Here is a 21,874-nt window from a genome sequence, read left to right on the forward strand (position 1 = left end):
TCTAAATTAAAACTCGACTAGTTTCCTTTATTTATTTATCTGAATTATTTGTTTAAATTTAAAAAAGAAAAAACAATTTAATTTTAATAATTCAATATTTTTCTAATTTTTATAAATTCAAACTTCTTAAATGTTTAGAATTTCGTATTTAATTTTTTTTAAATGAACTCGTGTAATATATAGGTCTTACAACCTAGTGAATATATAAATAAGGATCTCAAATGTAATAAAATTATTTAATGTTAAAAAAACTTTAATGTTGGTATTGGACGGGTATGATGCAATGAAGGGTGATCGAGAGAATAGATATCTCCTTAGTCTTCAAGTGAGCTTTACACAAGCACCTGTATGGGGATATTTTTTTTAAATTTAGTATTTTAATGATAGATTCTTTAATATGATATAATTGCATAAAGCAATTCTCTCATCTATACAATAGTTGTACATTGGTATAAGGAGAATGAAACAAACCCACTAATGTCGGAGAATGAAAACACTCACGTTAGTAAGTGAGTATGGGGTTCCTACTTGTACGAGGGACCCATATGCCATAGATACATGTAACTTGTAAGGCTAAGTGTGTTATTTGTTCTTCTCGTAAATAATTGAAGTGTCTTTTGCTAACCTACCTGAGGTTAGATATGAAATAAATAAGGTATGATTTGAGTTGAAAATTGAAATTCCTTTGTATGATATTTCATTATATTGTTATTTAATTAAATATTTTATATTGGAATGTATTGGATGTCATTTTACATTTTAAGTCTTGTATATCCCATAAGACAATGTTTGTCTTATGAATTACCTTGTTTAACATTATCCCATGAACACTTATGTATTTTGCTTGGGTTGAGGAAAATGGAAGAGCATAAAAGTTATGTTAACAAGGAAGATATTTGTAAGTAACACATGTGTTAGTTGTGTTGTAATAGTTTAGTAATCTTGAGTCTGGACGGGTTCAAACTTCAACGTGGTTAACATTTTTTTTAATATAACACCTCATTAGTATGTGCAAACTACTATTTACAACAACACATACTTTAGATATAAAATGATAAAATCTTATCACTAAACTTATAACAAAATTCATTTATATTGATATTTTGAAAGGAAAAAAAAAATAGTAAAATTGGTATTGAATCATGTTGTCTTAACTTGTAAACATGTCGAGGACTTATACTTAACTTTTTGCCATCTCATGCCACTTTATCTTCATCCATGAATTTCAAACTTGCAAGAGCCATGACCTATCATCCGTATAAAACACTACATTAATAATCTCATATATTATAAAATAAAATGTATAATCTTTAAAACATAACTTAATACAAGAGTACTCCCACTTGTTAAATTTAATAAGCTCATAGGATAATAGGATAATATGACTCTTTTAGGAATGAATACACAAAAATATTAAAGACAAAGGTCCCTTGAATATTGAAATGACTTATATGCATTCAATGTATTTATTTTCCATTTTCTTACAAGATTTAATATCTATTAAATGATTTTTATAACTAAAAATAAATAGGGCCCACCTCCCTCTTTCTCTCCCTCTCCCTGTCCCTCTCTACGTATATTTTTCTGCAAAATTTAAAGCTAAATTTCATTATTTACCTCTGTTACTCATTATAACTGATTAATGATTTTGAATTTTATGAAAAAAGAACTATCTTGGCATGTTTGATTGATGATCTCCCTGTTTTAAGCATAATAGAATGGCAAGTTGCTTTACACCTCGAAGAGGTGTCGTTCTATGGATAAAAAAACGATTTTTCAACCTCCCAGATTAGGTATTTCAGGAGCAAATATAGTAACTTAGATTCTATTTTCCTGGCGCCTTCAAGAGAAGCTATCCCCCAATCGCGATCAGGTTTTCCTGAAACCTCACACTTAATGAAGGTATGGTTTTCTCAATTTCTTCTTTTGCTTTACAAACTTGGACTGAACATGCTCACTGAAATTCCTTATAGAGAAATATCACATGTTAACTCCACAATTGCTTTCATTAATGAAGAATCCATTCCAATTTATGATCTTAAACTTTTTTTATTAGATGCGGAGAAATGTAGGAGAAGAGTGCCATAAATGGCCTCATTAGGATGAATCATTCATGACCATGCATCAAATGAGGCCAACATCACCATTTTTCAAAAACAGTTTGGTAAACCTGATGCAAATTCATCAAAATAGGAACGAAGCCCTTCTTGTAAACGATAGGCCTATACTTCACTACCCTCTACCTGTTGTTGTTGCTTAAGTTGTATAGTAAAACAAGTATGAACATGTTCAAAACATATTCAAAGATGTAAATGTGAGTGTGAATGTGAACTCACTCTCACACATACACACATACACACACACACACACTCTCTCTCTCTCTCTCTCCCTCTCTCACTACCATCGCCTTCTTCATTCTCCTTTCTCAAATCAACAAGAACATCCTCAAAAACACCCTTTTTAGCCTCACTTTTCTCCCCAATCAAGGAAAATCTTCCTTGAAATCCAGGCTCATCATCACTCAGACCTTCAGCCTCACCATGATTAGTACATCCATTCATTCATATGTAATTAAGGGCAGCAGCCAATGATTGTTGCGATCAAGGAACGCTTCTTTGGTGTAAACGACGGCTTGTGGTTGTATGTTATAGGGAAGAGATGTCGTAGAGCTTCTGCCTTTTATAGAAGTTAGTTTATGAGTTGACAATGATGACAAAGGTGAGGATTTTGATACACGAGAAGAACTATGTTGTTTATTTGGGTTAGAAGGGAGGCTTCGAGAGATTGGAGTAACAATGTTCGTAGATTCGTCATCCGCAAAGAAAAGGAGACTAGGTTTCTTAGATTTTGGAGTGGATGTGGCGGGTTTTTATTGTGGTATTTTGATGATGGTGGTGGGGGTTTTTTTGTCATCTTCATCATCGTTGTCATCCTCCTCTGCTCGAAAAAAAAAAGTTTCTTATGTTGTGTAACATCCCGAAATTTGCAGGTATTTTTAGATTCCTACCTTTTATTATTATTTATCATTTTTAGTCCTTTGGGATGGAAGAGTATAGCCATGAGTTGCCCTAATGGCTAATATTGTAATTTTCGGATCAGGAGGAGTATGTTGAGCGTACATAAGGGTACGTTGAGTATACTAGGCATTCCCTAGTACTCTAGGCGTACACTTGTGTATGTTGGGCGTACTCACGTCAGGTGAAAACCCTAATATTTAGGGTTTGGTTGGTATATAAGTAACTTTATAGCTCATTTCTCCAAACACGTTCAGCCTCCCTACTGTTGAGACATTTTCCAAATCCTAGCCTTATGTGTCTGTGAGTTTGAGTGTGTGATAGTTCCTTAGGTTGAGAAGAAGAAGAAGAAAAATAGGAGACTCCTTGAAGAGCATTGGTGTAGATTCAAGCTTTGGATATGTGATCTTCATCCCTTGGGGAAGCTCCAGAAGGCAAAAAAAAAAAACCTTTACCTTTACTTGTAGTTCCCCATAGATCTTACATGGAAGTTTTATGAGTAAATGAGTCGTTTTTCTTGGTCTTGGTGAGTTAAGCTACTCTAAGACCAAAGAATCCACCATTTCAAAAGATTTAAAGTGTTTTGAACCATAAAAATGCTATATTGTCCCATTTGGTAGCTTCATGCAAGCTATAAAGGTCTTAAATGGTTAAGACAAACAAGGGTTTTGAGTTTATGGACTTATAAGGCATGCATAACCATAAAGTTGGAAACTTTATGGTTTGGGACATCCTTTTAAGTATAGATCTAACTTGGGACGTCTGGACGAGGTGTATTAAGAACTTAATGAAGTTTTGCATGGCCACAGTATACGTTGGTCGTACCAAGGCGTACACCGAGCATAGGTGGTCAGTGTCTCGTTTTCTGGTCAAGGCATTTACACCAAGCGTACAGCTGAGTACGCCTCGCGTACTCAGCATGTTGGCCTTCGCTATTTTGGGCTTCCGGTATTGGGTCATCTATTGGGCCTTGATGCTTGGGCCCTCCTGGATCATCTAGATAAGTATAATTATGGACTAGTTAGAGGACCGGATCTTTGGGTAAGGCCCAATAAGGGATTTGGGCCCAATTTGGAAATTTGGCTAATTACGGGCCTTGTATATTGGGCTTTTGGATTTAAGGATTTGAAGTTGGGCCTTGGCTCAAATTAAGGAAATGATATAGAATTGACTATTACTCTATGTTGGACCCTTGGTCAAGATTGATATTGAAACTCTTAACTTAGTATTCGTTATTTTGGATAGTTCGAGACTTTTGGTGAGACAGCAGTCGGAGACTTTCAGTCCAGTTCAGCACTACTTGTGAGGTGAGTTTTCCTCATTGTACTAAAGGGTCGAAGGCACCAAGGTCGGCCCTTTGTATTATTATCCTGGTTATAATATGATTGTATCTAGTTATGATCTGTTAGATTGGTATCCTGGTAGATAGGTTGTTGTTATGCTATTATGATATGTTAGGTCGGTATCCTGGTAGATAGGATGATGATATGCTTAGTGATATGTATGATATGTTCTTGTTTGTTGATTATTTATGTGTTATGAGTATGTCGACATATATGTGTGTATGGTTGGGTTGAGTCAGTCTTTTATTGTGTTGAAGGTGTTGGATAAGGTGTCTAAGTCCATAACTATTTCTGGTATGTACTTGACCCGACCCGGCATGGTCCATTTGGGTTGCATGGCACCATGCAATTGGATAGACTAAAAGAGAGAAATAACGCTTGGAGATTATTAATATATTATAAGTTCTAATATATTAATAATATTATTTGATTAGTTTGATCAAGAATTAATTTAGAATTAATTAAGTGATCAAAAAGATAACTAATTAAATATATGGGTTGATTAAGTAAATCATCCATATCTTGTATAGTGGGCTAAAAGGCTCCATGGATCATCAAGTTGGGTTCCACCCATAGGATGCTCCATGGATGCTCCATGGGAGTTACAAACCCATGGGTCATGGAAATGAAGAGTCATGACACATTAGGGTTTAACCCTAGGTGTGTCAACACTATATAAGTAATATGATCTCCTCCCAAATCGGCTACACACTAAGAATATAGAGGGCTTGGCCAATTTTGTGAAGTGAGTATTCTCTCATAAGTTCTTCCAAGAGCATTTGGTGTTGTGTGAAGCATTTGAGGCATCACACTTGGGGTGCTAGGCTCACAAGGTTTCAAGGAACACAAGCAACAACAAGGTAAGTTATTCTATCTATACTTTATGTTAAAATTGTTCCCCATGTATGCTAGATAGGAATATAACCTTGGAAATCAACTTTGCATGACAAATTAGACAAACATAGATCCAAGGTTATTAGGGTTGCATGTACACTTAGGAAGTGTTAGAATGCTCAAAACCCATCAGTGGTATCAGAGCCTAGGCTTGTTTGTTCTTATTTGTGCTTAAAAGTTGAAAACAGAATCGAAAATTTGCTGTCTGCGAACGGAATCGTCGAGTCCATAGGGGGGACTCGTCGAGTCCATGTGTATCTTCAACCAACTCGGCGAGTCATGTTCTTGCACTCGGCGAGTAGGGTCGAATGAGTGCAGAATTTCGATTCAGTTGCTGGAAAATGAATTAGAAACATTACCCTAAACTGTTTTAGTAAATGTAAACTTGTTTTTGGTGGTGTAATGTCTTGCTAATTCATTTACAACAACTAGTTATCAAAATTACAAAGTTTTATGTAATTTTTGATTGTGTACATATTCATGTTCTTGTTCTTATGATGTTTTAGATGATCATAGGAATTATTTGTAACCTATTTGGTAGTTTAATTCTTGATCATAATGTGTTTTAATGGAGTTCATAACTTATCCTTAAGTTATGGAAAACCAAGAGTCACACTTGAGTTAAAACCATTAAGAAAACACAAGAGTTGTAAAAATGAAGAGTCTTCATTTTATGACTCTATTAAACTCATAAGTTACAAGAAATGAAAAGTTTTGAAAGTTACAAAACTTGCCCTCAAGTTTTGGAACAAGTAAAGTTAAGTTAAAACTTTAGTTCCAACCCCTAGAATTTTAAAAGTTAAAATTCAACCTTTATACTTATATTATGATGATTTAATAATTATATATATATGTATAAGAACAAGTCGTCTTACCGCTAGTACGCCTCATTCACGAAGCCGGTCTATAAGGTGGGTATAAGGTTGTTGCCTATAAAATGGTGGCTTAATGGGTGTATATTCTCACCCACCGCTTGCTTGACTGGTGGAGGGTTGTTAGCCGAACGGGTAAGACAAGGACTTATAAATTCTCATTCAAAGTATGATGAATATATGAAGTAACTAAATGTTTATTAAATTCCCAATCTTAGTTACTTTAGGAAAAATGTGAATAAGGTGCTAATCCATGAAATTACACTTTACACTTTGTCTGAGTCGTTGGTGGAGCGTGTGTGGTTAACCGGCACACTAACTTGGACTTAACAAGGTAGGTAAAGGGTGACTTAAGGTTTATTATAGTATCGGTGGAGCGTGTGTGGTTTACCGGCACATCGATTGAGTGATAAACTTTAAGGGTACCAAGTGATTTGCATGGTTACTTCACACCTCGTTTTGTGATCCTCGGCATCCCAGTCACAAAACCTGGAGGGCACTCCCGAGATTGAAACATGCCTTTGAAAAGTTCATTGGATCTCAAAGAATCTAGGAATTTCTAAAACCAATAAAAACTAAATATTTAATATTTCGGTTTTCGTGGTGGAAATTGGTGAATCGTCATTCACCTACCTTTCAAATATGGTATAGCTTAGATTACGGCATACCTCTTCTAAGTTATATTATATTGTGATTGGATCCTAGCCTTAATATTACATTTGGGTGTTTTATTAAGGACTCTCTTAAATCTAAACTAAACTTGTTCTTCTTTTTCAGATGTCTTCAACTAATGCTTCTGGCTCGAATCCTAATGGCTCCTTTACTCTTATGAGTCTATGTGGGAAAGTCACCTTTGATGGATCCAACTTCAATAAGTGGATCAGAAACATCAGGATGATTACCCGCTACGAGGACAAAGAATATGTCCTTGACAAGGAGCTTAAGGAAATTGACGAGTCCACTGCAACTCCCCAGGAGATCGCTGACTTTCATACTCATGAAAGAGATGCAACCAAGGTGGCTTGCATCATGTTAGCCACCATGACAGCTGAACTCCAAAAGTCTTACGAAGACTTCTACCCTTATGAAATGCACCAAGATTTGATGGAAAGATACCATCAAAGTGCACGACAAGAGAGGTACGAAGTCATCTGCTCCATGATAACAACCATGATGAAGGACGGAGAGTCCGTCACGAGCCACATGCAGAAAATGCAAAGGTATGTGGATCGGTTGCTGAAGCTCAATGTGAACTTCCCTGAGGAGCTTGCAATAGATATCATTTTGCACTCCTTACCATCGTGCTATGATCAATTCCGCATGACATATCACATGAACAAGGAAGAGGTCACCCTCAGCAAACTTCAGGGACTTCTCAAGACCGCAGAAACAGGTCTTAAGGGGAAGTCGGTTGCTATCACTCCTACTCCAGACTCAACTCCGGTCTTGGCAATCGGGCAAAGTCGAGGGAGGAAGAGAAAGAGATCTTCAAAGGGTACCAAGGCTCGGACCCTTGATGGCTCTTCTTCAAGTGGAACCAAGAAAGGTTTCATTACTCCTTCTTCTGACCCAAAAGAGGCTGAATGCTTCTATTGCCATGAAAAAGCTCATTGGAAGCGGAACTGCCCAAAGTACCAGCAAGATGTAAAGGATGGGAAAGTCAAACCCAACCATGCAGGTATTTACACTATCATTTCTAATAACTCATCCCATTCGAAATCTTGGGTCCTTGATACAGGTTGCGGTATTCATATTTGTTGTGACTTGCAGGGACTAGGAAGAAGTGAGAATGTGGAGCAAGGAAGAATAAACTTAATCATGGGGAATAGGAAAGTTACACCTGTCACCAAGATTGGAGTTTATACTTTATCGCTAAGTAGTGGGTTAAATTTAGATTTGAATAAATGTTGTTATTCGCCAGAAATGGCTAGAAATATTATTTCCTTTCATGCATTGTACAAACAAGGTTTCACCTTTTCGTTTGATAATGAAGTTGGTTCGATTAATGCTTTCTTTAATAATGTACTTTATTTTAAAGCATTACCTTGTGATGGTGTGTATGAAGCTGTATCTATTGTAGATAACTTAGGAAATAATGTTTTGTGTATTGATTCTACTAATAATAATAACTTGGATAAAGCATCATTATGGCATTGTCGTCTTGGACATATAAGCAAGAAACGCATAGGCCAACTCCAAAAGGATGGAGTCTTGGAGTCGTTTGACCTAAAGTCAAACGATAGTTGCGAATCATGCTTACTTGGAAAAATGACAAAGTCACCCTTCACAGGCTCATGTGAAAGGGGTGAAGGTTTGTTGGACCTTATACACACGGATGTGTGTGGACCATTCAAACATGCCACAAGGGATGCTAATCGTTATTATTTGACTTTTACCGATGATTACAGTAGATATGGATATGTCTACTTAATCAAGCATAAGTCAGAGACTTTCGAGAAGTTTAAGGAATTTAAACAGGAAGTCGAGAATCAATTGGGCAGGAACATTAAGATGCTTCGATCCGATCGAGGTGGTGAGTATCTTAGTTCAGAGTTCCTCGACTATCTAAAGGAATGTGGGATTGTCTCACAATTGACACCTCCCAGGACACCGCAGTTGAATGGTGTGGCTGAGAGGCGTAATCGAACCTTGTTGGACATGGTTCGTTCCATGATGAGTCGAGCTTCGCTACCAATCTCATTCTGGGGGTATGCCTTAGAGACTGCCGCCCATATCCTCAATCTAGTCCCTACAAAGAAAGTTGCCAAAACTCCTCACGAGATGTGAACTGGTAAAGTACCTAAACTAGACCACATCAAGATTTGGGGCTGCGAGGCTTTCGTGAGACGCGAGACTCATGATAAGCTCGAACCCCGAAGCGAGAGGTGTATTTTCATCGGCTACCCACAGCAATCCTTTGGTTACCTCTTCTACAGACCTAGTGACAATGTGGTCTTTGTAGCAAGAAGAGGAGTCTTTCGAGAAAGAGAGTTTATAAGCCAAGGAGACAGTGGGAGGCAAGTTGATCTTGAAGAAATTCAAGAGTCAAGTGGTGAAGGAACTTCAAACTCTAGCCCTCAACTTGAGGAGGAAACTCCTGTTGAGCCAATTGACGAATCTGTACCTCTGAGGCGTTCCACGAGAGTTAGGAGTGCACCTGAGCATTACTATGGATTTCATATTACTGCAGAAGGTGAGACACTTATTAGTGATGAGACACTAGTAAGTCAAGATGACCCTAATAGCTACGAGGAAGCCATGGCGGGCCCCGAGTCTGCCAAATGGAAAGAGGCTATGGATAGCGAGATACAATCCATGTATGACAATCAAGTTTGGAACTTGGTTGAGAATGTACCAGGTCGAAAGACTGTAGGGTGCAAATGGGTCTTCAAAAAGAAGACCGACATGGATGGTAAAGTACACACTTACAAGGCTAGACTGGTTGCAAAGGGCTTCTCTCAAATTCCTGGAGTGGACTATGATGAGACCTTTTCTCCGGTAGCCAAGATTAAGTCTATTCGGGTTCTGTTAGCCATAGCCGCATTTCATGACTATGAAATTTGGCAAATGGATGTCAAAACCGCTTTCCTTAATGGGAAGTTGGCTGAAGATGTTTACATGAGTCAGCCAGAGGGTTTTGTCAGTAACGAGTACCCTAATAGAGTGTGTAAGCTTGAGAAATCCATTTATGGATTAAAGCAAGCACCTCGCAGATGGAATCTTTGCTTTGATGAAAAGGTCAAGGAATTTGGCTTTTCTAGGAGTGAAGATGAATCTTGTGTATATGTCAAGGCTAGTGGGAGTATAGTTAGCTTTTTGGTATTGTATGTGGATGACATACTACTCATAGGAAACGACATTCCAACCCTGCAGGAAGTAAAGTCCTGGCTTGGAAAGTGTTTCGCTATGAAGGACCTTGGTGAAGCTGCCTATATTTTGGGGATAAGGATCTTGAGAGATCGGAGTAAAAGACTAATTGGACTTAGTCAAAGTACCTACTTGGAGAATATTCTGAAGAGATTCAGAATGCAAGACTCCAAGAAAGGAGAGTTGCCCATCCAGAGTAGCGCCAAGCTGAGTAAGACACAAAGCCCTAGCACTGAGGCTGAGATAGCATAAATGAGTCGAATACCTTATGCTTCAGCTGTAGGTTCGATCATGTATGCTATGACGTGTACTCGACCTGATGTAGCCTTTGCCTTGAGCATGGTTAGCAGGTTTCAGGGGAACCCTGGCAAGGCACACTGGATTGCGGTAAAGAATATTCTCAAGTACCTACGAAGGACTAAGGACTGGGTCCTTACCCTCGGTGGGAGTGATAACTTGAGAGTTGTAGGGTATAGTGATGCTAGCTTTCAGACTGATAGGGATAACTTCTGCTCTCAGTCGGGCTGGGTCTTTACCCTAAATGGAGGAGCAATTTCTTGGAAGAGTTCCAAGCAAGAGACAGTGGCAGATTCTACTTGTGAATCAGAGTATATTGCAGCTAGCGAAGCGGCAAAGGAGGCGTTATGGCTGAGGAACTTCATTGGAGACCTTGGAGTTGTACCAGCTATTAAAGAGCCGATGGAAATTTTCTGTGATAGTGAAAGTGCTGTTGCCTTAGCCAAGGAACCAAGGGATCACGGGAGATCCAGACACATCGACAGAAAATACCATTTCATCAGACATCGGATCGAAGAAGGACTCCTCGTGGCAAAGAGGGTATCATCAGATGAGAATCCGGCAGATCCTCTCACGAAGGGACTGACTCGGATTAAGCATCTCCAGCATGCTCGGAGCATAGGGCTGAAGGATGATATTAGATTTAGTAGTTAGATAATCTCGAAATTTGTAAAGTGTAATTGACATTTGATGATGAATAAAAGTGTTTTATTTATGAGTAAAGTGTTGCTATCTCTTGTCGATCGTTTACTATATTTCTTTTGCATGTTTTGACTTCCAGAATAATTTTGTTTGGAATAACACATTATTCAAACCTCCACAGTCGGTTATATGTCGGAAGTAGGTATGAATCAAGACTGTCATGTTTGGTTGTAGAAGGTCTGGGACAAGGCTACAACAATCATGAGTGCTCATAAGTTCTGAGCATTGGACTCAACCCACGCTCACTGGAATCACTTCATGGAATTCTATCTCGAGTGATCGTGAGACGGTAATATCATATAAGTCTTTAAACCTAGAGATATGATTTGTTACTTACAAGTTGGTTAGGCATTGATTGTACGAAAAACGCATTGGTAACTCGATGTTATAAAATCGTGCTCTTATGTGTAATTCAATGAGTAGTAGAACAAACATATGAGTCGAAGTTTATCTGTTCCTTCTTGGATTAGAAGCTGATATCTGGGCCCCTCGATGATTTTGTTTTGACCTATGTACCGGGCCCGGTCAGAACTAAATTGATGTGTTCAATGAAGTTCTTTGTCAAACAAATCGGAAATCGGGAAACAAATGTTGGACAATAAGTAAGACATTGTTCCATGTATTTGTCCGACTGATATCTAGAACAGAGGATTATATGATCACTTATCTTAAATGGCGTACCATCATCTTCTCAAGTTTCGAGAAACCTTGTAAAGAGCTACGATTGCCGATCGGTTCCTGAAGTCATACTTGCAGTAATAGTTACTAGACTTATCCAAGTGGGAGACTGTTGGATAAGGTGTCTAAGTCCATAACTATTTCTGGTATGTACTTGACCCGACCCGGCATGGTCCATTTGGGTTGCATGGCACCATGCAATTGGATAGACTAAAAGAGAGAAATAACGCTTGGAGATTATTAATATATTATAAGTTCTAATATATTAATAATATTATTTGATTAGTTTGATCAAGAATTAATTTAGAATTAATTAAGTGATCAAAAAGATAACTAATTAAATATATGGGTTGATTAAGTAAATCATCCATATCTTGTATAGTGGGCTAAAAGGCTCCATGGATCATCAAGTTGGGTTCCACCCATAGGATGCTCCATGGATGCTCCATGGGAGTTACAAACCCATGGGTCATGGAAATGAAGAGTCATGACACATTAGGGTTTAACCCTAGGTGTGTCAACACTATATAAGTAATATGATCTCCTCCCAAATCGGCTACACACTAAGAATATAGAGGGCTTGGCCGATTTTGTGAAGTGAGTATTCTCTCATAAGTTCTTCCAAGAGCATTTGGTGTTGTGTGAAGCATTTGAGGCATCACACTTGGGGTGCTAGGCTCACAAGGTTTCAAGGAACACAAGCAACAACAAGGTAAGTTATTCTATCTATACTTTATGTTAAAATTGTTCCCCATGTATGCTAGATAGGAATATAACCTTGGAAATCAACTTTGCATGACAAATTAGACAAACATAGATCCAAGGTTAATAGGGTTGCATGTACACTTAGGAAGTGTTAGAATGCTCAAAACCCATCAGAAGGCAATAGACCCATGGTGGCCCGGTAGACTGAAGGCCATGCGAGGCGGTCGAGTCAGGCCGAAGGCCCGACCAGCGGTCCGGATAGGTTGTAGGCTCTGCGAGGCGGTCCAGACGTGCCGAAGGGTCGGGAGCGGTCCAGATAAGTTGTAGGCCCTGTGAGGCGGTCTAGTCAGTCTGATGGCTCAGTATGCGTGTTGTTATGTTATTTATTTGGGTGTTGGTACTTTGGGGAAACTCACTAATCTTCGGGCTTACAGTTTAGTTTATGGTTCCAGGTACTTCAGAGAATCGTGGGAAGGCGAACGCTAGATCGTTCACATCCACATATATTGTGTTATGATTTATGAGAATTACTCTGATTACAAACTATTTTGAAAACAATTTGTAATAAATGGTGTTTTTAGATGTTTGAAAAAGTTTAAATTTTTTATGAAATTTATGGATGTTACAAGTTGGTATTAGAGCCTTGGTTTGAGTGAACTGGAGGAACACTCGTGTGAATCCAGTCTCAAACTAAGGAAACGATTTTCAAAATTATTTATCATAGGAAACTTTTGGATTCTTATATATATATATATATATATATATATATATATATATATATATATATATATATATATATATATATATATATATATATATATATATATATATATATATATAGCTTTGTGATAGAAGTTTAGTAGTTGACAAGTGAAATATATATATATATATATATATATATATATATATATATATATATATATGTATCTATATATATATATAACTCTATGATAGAAGTTTAGTAGTTGACAAGTGAAATTTATAAATATAATTCAAAGGTTATGAACGGTATTTTGGTCTATGGTATCATAACACATACAAATAATCTCTAAAAAATAAACTATTGCAAATAATCTTTAATATATATATATATATATATATATATATATATATATATATATATATATATATATATATATATATATATATATGTGTGTGTGTGTGTGTGTGTGTGTGTGTGTGTGTGCGCGCGCGTGTGTGTTAGGTTCCTTTGCGAAGCCATATTTTTTGTGAACCACTCTAAAAATGCGAACTTTCTAGTGTGATATTTTTTTTAAAAAAAAAGTGAAAAAAAACAGCAAATCGGTCCTATACAATCATATTCGCAAAAAAAATAGCGAAAAAATGTACATATACGACTGATCCATAAGTGCATTTTTTACGAACTTTGTTAAATTTCGACATTTGTGCACGTATACACCTGTAGTACATGGGATTTTTTTTTCAAGATTTTTTTTTTTTTGAAAATATACTTCTAAAAACCCGATTTGATGCATTATGACACTTTTTTTTGAAAAAAAAAATCGCATTTTAAGAGTGGTTTCAGGAAAATATAGATTCACAAAAGATCTTGAATATATATATATATATATATATATATATATATATATATATATATATATATATATATATATATATATATATATATATATATATATATATAATGTGCATATTAAGAAGAAATTAAAAAAAAAAAAAATTTAGTATATGTTACCATTTTGCTCAAGCTTGAGCACATATTATGTTTGGACTTCGAAAAACCAAGCTTATATATTTTTCGTTTTATCAAAGTAGTTCCAATTCCAAAAATAAGAATTCTTGAAATATATCAAAAAATAAAAATAAAAATAAAAATAAATTACCAGCATACCATAATTCTTTTTGGAAAGGCTCAAGAATCATACAGCGTGGAATGTTATATGCTAAGAATAAGATTTAAACTTATGACATTTAGGTTGCATAAAGATTTATTATGTTTTATAATTATAATTAATGCATACCATTTATCAAGATATTGATTCTCCATTTCAAATTTCAAATTTCTCATTCTAATTAAATTAAATTAACAACATTAGAATAAAAATTAAAATAAAATTAATACAATTATACAGTGATATAATCTTATATATTTATTTAAATTAATGATTATATTTTTATATAACTAAAAAAAACCCCTCTTAATTAATAATTTATTTAAAAAAAGTTATCAATAATTTTAAATTTTAACTATTAAAGTTTAATTAATTTTATAAACACGATTCCCATGGGTTATAAACTAATATATATATATATATATATATATATATATATATATATATATATATATATATATATATATATATTAGAATTTTTTATAGATACCCAATATGATTGATTAAGATCGTGACCTCATGTCTCATAAAATATGATGGTCTTTTATATATATATATATATATATATATATATATATATATATATATATATATATATATATATATATATATATATATATATATATATATATATATATATATATATATATATATATATATAACCATCATATTTTATAAGACATGAAGATACAATCTTAATCTATCATACTGGGTTCAACAAAAAAAATTCAAAAATACAAAAAATTAAATAAAGTGAAAAACAAATATTTTCCATTATTTTTGTCATTTTTATAGAAAAAAAACTAATAAAAAAATCACATCACCATGAAAATTCGTTCAATATTCTACCAAAATTGTCTATTAGAATATTATTCATATATGTGTTTATGTGTGTTATTCTACTAAAACTAGAATATTATATTTTTTATTTTTTATGAAAACTCTAAATAATTCTAATAAAACATTGCATATATTATTCTAATCTGGTATGTTTAGAATTTTTCTTTTGCTGATATATATATATATATATATATATATATATATATATATATATATATATATATATATATATATATATATATATATATATATATATATATATATATATATATATATATATATATAGGTTCAGATTCATTTGAGACCATTCTAATTTTGTGAGTCCGTGAGACCAAATGTAAAAATAATTTTAAAATGCAAAATAAATGGAAAAATCCAAAAATTCTTTTTTTTAAATATTATTTTCGGAACTTGAATTAACTAAAAAAAATATAAAAAAATATTAAAAAAAATTCCGTTTTTTTTTTTTTTTGAAAATACGTGAAATATTCTAAATAGAATATTACTCTGACATATTCTAAAAAATAATTTTAAAATGAAAAATAAATGGAAAAATCTAAAAATTCTTTTTTTAAATATTATTTTCGGAACTTGAATTAACTAAAAAAAAATAAAAAAAATTCTTTTTTTTTTTTGAAAAATACGTGAAATATTCTAAAAACAATATTACACTGTACATATTCTAAAAATAAATTTAAAATGCAAAATAAATGGAAAAATCAAAAAATTCTTTTTTTAAATATTATTTTCGGAACATGAATTAACTAAAAAAATAAAAAAATAAAACATATAATAAAAAAAAAAATGCATCTCACGGTCTCACAAAATATATGTGGTCTCAAATGAACCTAACCCTATATATATATATATATATATATATATATATATATATATATATATATATATATATATATATATATATATATATACCATGAAGGATATATAAGCTTAGGTATCTAAACTCACTATACTACATCGTTTTGTATCATGCATACATTGTAATTGTCCAATGTTCTTATAATTCAACTTGTAACTTGATTTACTTCCAATATTTTATCAATTTCACATTTATATTCCTCTTAAATAATTTTTATTTTCAACTATAATATATATAGCCTAGTAGGTGTTCGGCAAAAAGATGTAATGTAAGAGGAAGATATTAATAAAATTTCGAAAATTTTGAAAGTAAATCAAGTTAAGGGTTGAAGTTTAAGAACATTATAATGAATATATTAAACAAAATAATGTATTATAATGGGTTTGGGTACTTAAGCTTATATACCTTTAAGGGTATATATATATATATATATATATATATATATATATATATATATATATATATATACATATATATATACATATATATATATATATATATATTAATTTTTAATAAAAAATCTAAAGTAAAAAAAAAGTGGAAAATAAAATTAAAAAAAAATATTTTTTATTATCTTCATCATTTTACATTTCCAAAAAAAAAATAATGATAAAACATTAAAATAAATAAAATTTAGATCATATTGGAAACTCATTCAATATTCTAATAGAATATTTTATAAGAATATTACTCAACTAGATATGTATATGTATGTGTATTAATCTATTAGATTATTATAATTTATAGTCTCTTATGAAGTTTTAGAATATTATAAAAGAATACTAATGTGTGTATATATATATATATATACACACACACACACACATGACATCTTGTTACGCAAAATGCAAAGATTCAAACTGTGGAAGAATAATATGCTTACTTGGATCAAGATCAGTGACAAGAGCAGCTGCATTGAAATAGCAAGTGGCTCCATGTGCTTTCATCCTTTGAAAATAGCTATTAAATACAAAAGATGCATGATCCTTGATTGTATTTGGCAGAAAACAAGGCTGGTTTGGTTGAATCTTGCTACAATTTGCACCATTTTCACATGCCCAAACAACTGCCCTTTGCAATTCTTCATCTGGGGTTTGCTCATCAGCTACACACCAATCATCAAATTGCCCATCTATACTCATCAAGAAACAATAACATCACAAAACTAAACCAACATCATAAAAAAATGTGGGTTATTATTTTGATAATATATATATATATATATATATATATATATATATATATATATATATATATATATATATATATAACTACAAGTAATTAATGGGTTTATGTGTCGTTCAAAAAACAAAGTAAATGGGTAAATGAAGTTAAATCATAGTGTCCTCATAATTCATAAGTAAGGTGATACGATGATGGTTACCTGATTTATGTATTGAGAAAATGGTGATAAGAAGAAGCATTTTGATGAAAGCTTGTGCCATTAATTGGTAGTTTTTGAATTGTGAAATCTTTGTGCTTTGTGTGATGAAGGTTAAGAAGAGAATGATTGTTGTGTGATCCTTTTTAAATGAGAAAATGAGAAGAGAGTGAGGGAATATTTGGTGTTCAATTTGAACCCTCATTGCTTTAGTTTAAAATGTGTCGTATACACTTCCTGATAAATTCCATTGGGGTGTTTTTCCTTTTGACAACAATGAAGGTTACAAAAGATGAAGGTAAAAGATAATGCGATATAATGAGATGAACATCAAAAAGTGTTTAATATTGTACCAAGGGTTATTCAACAAGATATATAATTTAAATATATGGTTAAATGTGTGTCTATGTAAACACATTTTCACATTGTAACAAGTATATGGTTATATAGTTACTTTTGTCTATATAAAAATTAAAAAAATCATTGTATAAACAAGCATTTAACCATTAAAATACATCAAGAGTGAACTTTATGTATGGTTTTAATTTTATAAAGTAAGGAAATATAATGATGATTGTTGTGACTACAATCATCATTCATTCCCACCATCATCTTCAAGGAAAGCCTAAAAGTAAGCAATAAAGAAGATAAGATATTCTTTACTTCCCCAATTTTCCTCCCAATCACCATGTGTAACTCACAAGCCTCCTACAATTTCACACAAATAATAATGAAAGAAAAAAGAATACTACAATCTGCTTTATTTTCTTGAAATCAAAACAGAAAAATCCTTGCTTTTACACAAAAATCCCATTAACTCGCAACTTTTTATGAAAATATTCCCGATTTATATATATGCCTGAATTAAATCATGTCTTTGTTAAATCAATTAAGTCAAAATTACAAAAGTAATATTTATACAAACTACATCAAAAACTATAAAGTCATACATTCGCCCAAAGATAGGATGACTGGTTACATAGAAGACAACAAAATTTATGCATCATACGCATGAGAATAAAAGAAAATGATTTGAAAATTATTCATTTTAAGAAATAGTTCTAAAAGAAATCATCGACAAAAATAAGTAGATAATGACTAACATGCACACAAAGATAAAACTAAATAACCAAAACCCAACACAACAATATGCTAAGATAACTCAAACATAAACATTACATCTCAACAACATCATCCATCCATACTCTTACACACACACACACACACACAAAAAAAAAAAAAAAAAAAAAAACCCGATTACATCTGTCTGTATTAAGTCCATTAAGTCAAAAAGAAACAAACAGTCAGTCTCCTTTGGAAGGTGCGGTATACATGTTCTTAAGCAAATCTTGGATCTTATTATACATCGGATCACCACCTTGTGACACCCTCGATGAACTCTCTTGCAACCTTATTTTCTCAAATAAATATTGTTTCTCAGCTTCCGCCTCATGCAACCGTTGTTTCAAATACCTATTTGCATAATCATCCTCCGACTTTTCCGTTTTGGCAAGAGCAATCCTTTGAAGTCTCTCGGCTTCTCTTCTAGCTTCACTAGCTTTTAAGTCAAACATGTCCGCTTCCGCTTGTTTAAGTCTCACAATGCTTTCAAGCTCATCCACTTGATGCTTCTTTTTTTGTCTTTCCATGTTAAGTGATGTCATTTCACGGGATTTGTCTTTGAGTTCTTGATCACATGCTTCTAGGGCTAATCGCGCTTTTTTAACTAATCGTATTTTTTCTTCTTCTACCATTTCCATTTTTTTAATTGCTTCATGGACTACATCGGCTATTCGATTGAAAGCTTCTTGTGGTGGGATTAATCGCCCTTCTTCGGTTTCTTGTGGGGACCCCGTGTCCATTTCTATAGATAATTTATGAAACGGTTAAATGTATGAAATAGCAATGTACTTTTGTTTATTTGTTTTATTAACTATTATTGATTATTGATTTAATTACCTTGAAAAAATGACAATATGGATTTACAAGCTACACCTTCACCTAACCCGGTTTTCAATTTTTCCAAAAGTTCTTCACATTTGAAATAAAGTTTCCTCCCTTTAACTTCTTCACTTCTATGAAATATTCTTCTAACATATTCAAGTTCTCTAATCAAAGCATCACGATCCCACAAAGGAACACACTGATAAAACACATCTTTCACCCACCCGAATAACTCAGAAGTCCTCATACATGCCCGACACCTAAAGAGCATCTCCTCGGACCCGGACCCGGATCCGGATCCTGCCCCGTTTCTACCCGGGCCCACACCAATCTGCCCGTTTCTTATAGCACAATCTGTGTGTGTCCAATGAGAACACACATCACACCCAATCCATCGACATGTATTCACCTCAAAATCAAACTTTGTACAAATCACACACATACAAAGGTTACAAAACCCGTTTCTTTTAGTACAAATCTCACAAGAACAATCGTCAGCTGGAATTTGGGTCCCACACGCGATGTTCCTACACCTTTTGTATAAAAAGATTTCTATGAGGGAAGCTTGTGAGAGACTTACAGTTGGGTGTAAAAATGCTTGTATTCCAGTCTTGACAGCAACTAGAATCTCTAGTTGGCCTCTGTGAGCTATTGTGAGGGTCTTTTCGGTCAAATCACCTCGACCCAGAACCGTTTTCTGAAGAGAAATGTATTCTTCTCGGTGTTGAAGACCACCGGATCCTTCAATAAGAACTCGAAGATCGTTCTTTAGCTTCTCTAAGAACTCGTAAGGTAGATTCTGCATTCTTTCTGAAATTAGATCCACTCTTTCCCTACATACATCTCTGATGGACATTTTATCTGATCCTGAGATACGGCGGATGACAGAGGGCTCAGGGGTGGTATTGTCATTTTCTTTTTTGGATGGGATTAAAGGGTCGGGCCAGGTGTCACGGGAGCTTGCACTTTCGGTTGGTGATTCGCGGATTTGATCGGAATTTGAGCCGCGTTCTTGAAGATTTGGTGATCCGGAAGCATCTGTTGGAAGTGGAATGAGTGATAAGGAGGTGTGAAGAGGTGTGGATCTTACTTGCTGACGTGGAGGTAGCATTGTTGGTGAAGGTTGATTGTTGAAATGAGATCCTGAAGAAGTGCCCATGAAATGTAGTGTGTGGATTGATTCTGAATATGCAACAATGAGTTAGAATATGCAATGCTATTGTAGTAAGACAGAAATTTTCAAGAAATGTGATGTTAGAATGGTAATAAGTGAATGTTGTGTTTTCAATCTGATGCTCATAAATGGCATATAGATTGTTCATGCCCAAATTTGGGGGAAAATGTAGCTGTGGGTGTAAGGGTAGTTTAGCTGTAGGATTGCAATCAGAAACCCTAAATTACAATTTTAATTCTTCATAGAACTTTGCATCTCTCCTAGATAGGAAGAAATCATCAGTTCTTTCATATACGGGAAAACAAGCGCCCGAATTTTCGGGCTTCATAGCTGACACTGCATTAGGGCTGAGCTCTAATCGAAGAACTTGTTAATTTCAGTTCGATATTGAGGTTTTGAAAATCCGCACCCGATCACTAGCTCATGAAACCCTAATGCTAAACTGCCAACTCAATTACTTCAATCATGCCAAAAAATCACAGAATCAAATGAAATTGAAAAGTTCCGAGGTTTTCGTCCAGTATTAAGTTGGAAACTAGAAAGAGATGTGCGAATACTGCAGCAAGAAGAAGGCTATGGCAAATTTAAATGAAAGAATACTCACCAGAAAACAAATACTCGTCGATCTCAGGAGAGAATATCAAATTAGAGTCAAATCATGTGAAGGGGAGAGTTTTGAGATCTCTTCAGTTGCGATTTTGGAACAGGACCTTAACAAAACCTTGATTGAATATTTGGGTGATATTTTCCAATAAGAAAAGGTCAAAATGTTGTCTTCGAGCTAATTACAGAAACAGTCCCTTGAGTATTTGAGACTATACCGAAGCATCAACAATCCATAATGTTTGTTTTAGTTAAGGGTTTTTTTTTTTTTTTTTTTTTTTTATGCCTCGCCACATTGGAATTAAAAATCGGCACATACCGAAACTGAAACTAAAACCGACAGTGCGATTTTAATTTTATAAAAACGGAATATTTTTTGTGCAATACAATTTTATTTGTATAAAAACCGAAAATAACTAAACCATACCGAATACTTTAAATAGTTACATAATATTGTATTATTTCCATTTTTAATATAATAGTTACTTAAAAAAAAAGGGATGAAGCAGTATGTTTGAGCAGCATAATCAAAATTTCTAATTTTTCCTCATTATTTATTCTCGTCTTATATCGTGTATTTTATGTATTTTAATACTTTGTGTAACGTGTGTATTACAATATGTGGGTTTTGTTCAAATAAAAAAATGTAGTGTGTGTATATATTGTGTATTAGTATTATATGTGTCTTATATAAGTGCAGTGTAATATATATATATATATATATATATATATATATATATATATATATATATATATATATATATATATATATATATATATATATATATATATACACGGACAGAGCTTCAACA

The 21,874-nt window shown here is 33.7% G+C and overlaps 2 protein-coding genes across 2 annotated transcripts; both read right to left on the minus strand.

The window, feature by feature from the left end:
* Positions 1–1,022: 1,022 nt before the first annotated feature.
* Positions 1,023–17,498, minus strand: LOC145038643 (glucan endo-1,3-beta-glucosidase 4-like). The gene is made up of 3 exons (XM_078986935.1): positions 17,345–17,498; positions 16,844–17,092; positions 1,023–1,247 (listed from the first exon to the last, which is right to left on the minus strand). Exons 1-3 carry the CDS (start codon positions 17,403–17,405, stop codon positions 1,213–1,215), a joined length of 345 nt encoding a protein of 114 aa, XP_078843061.1. The 5' UTR covers positions 17,406–17,498; the 3' UTR covers positions 1,023–1,212.
* Positions 17,499–18,467: 969 nt separating this feature from the next.
* LOC145042208 (OBERON-like protein) lies at positions 18,468–21,210 on the minus strand. Its single transcript, XM_078990591.1, has 3 exons — positions 21,064–21,210; positions 19,301–20,467; positions 18,468–19,205 (listed from the first exon to the last, which is right to left on the minus strand). The coding sequence occupies exons 2-3, from the start codon at positions 20,442–20,444 to the stop codon at positions 18,646–18,648; spliced, it is 1,704 nt and encodes a 567-aa protein (XP_078846717.1). The 5' UTR covers positions 20,445–20,467; positions 21,064–21,210; the 3' UTR covers positions 18,468–18,645.
* Between the last annotated feature and the right edge of the window lie 664 nt (positions 21,211–21,874).

The sequence above is a fragment of the Lactuca saligna genome, chromosome 4, assembly GCF_052625555.1.
Source record: "Lactuca saligna cultivar CGN05327 chromosome 4, ASM5262555v1, whole genome shotgun sequence".
Lineage (NCBI taxonomy): Eukaryota > Viridiplantae > Streptophyta > Magnoliopsida > Asterales > Asteraceae > Lactuca > Lactuca saligna.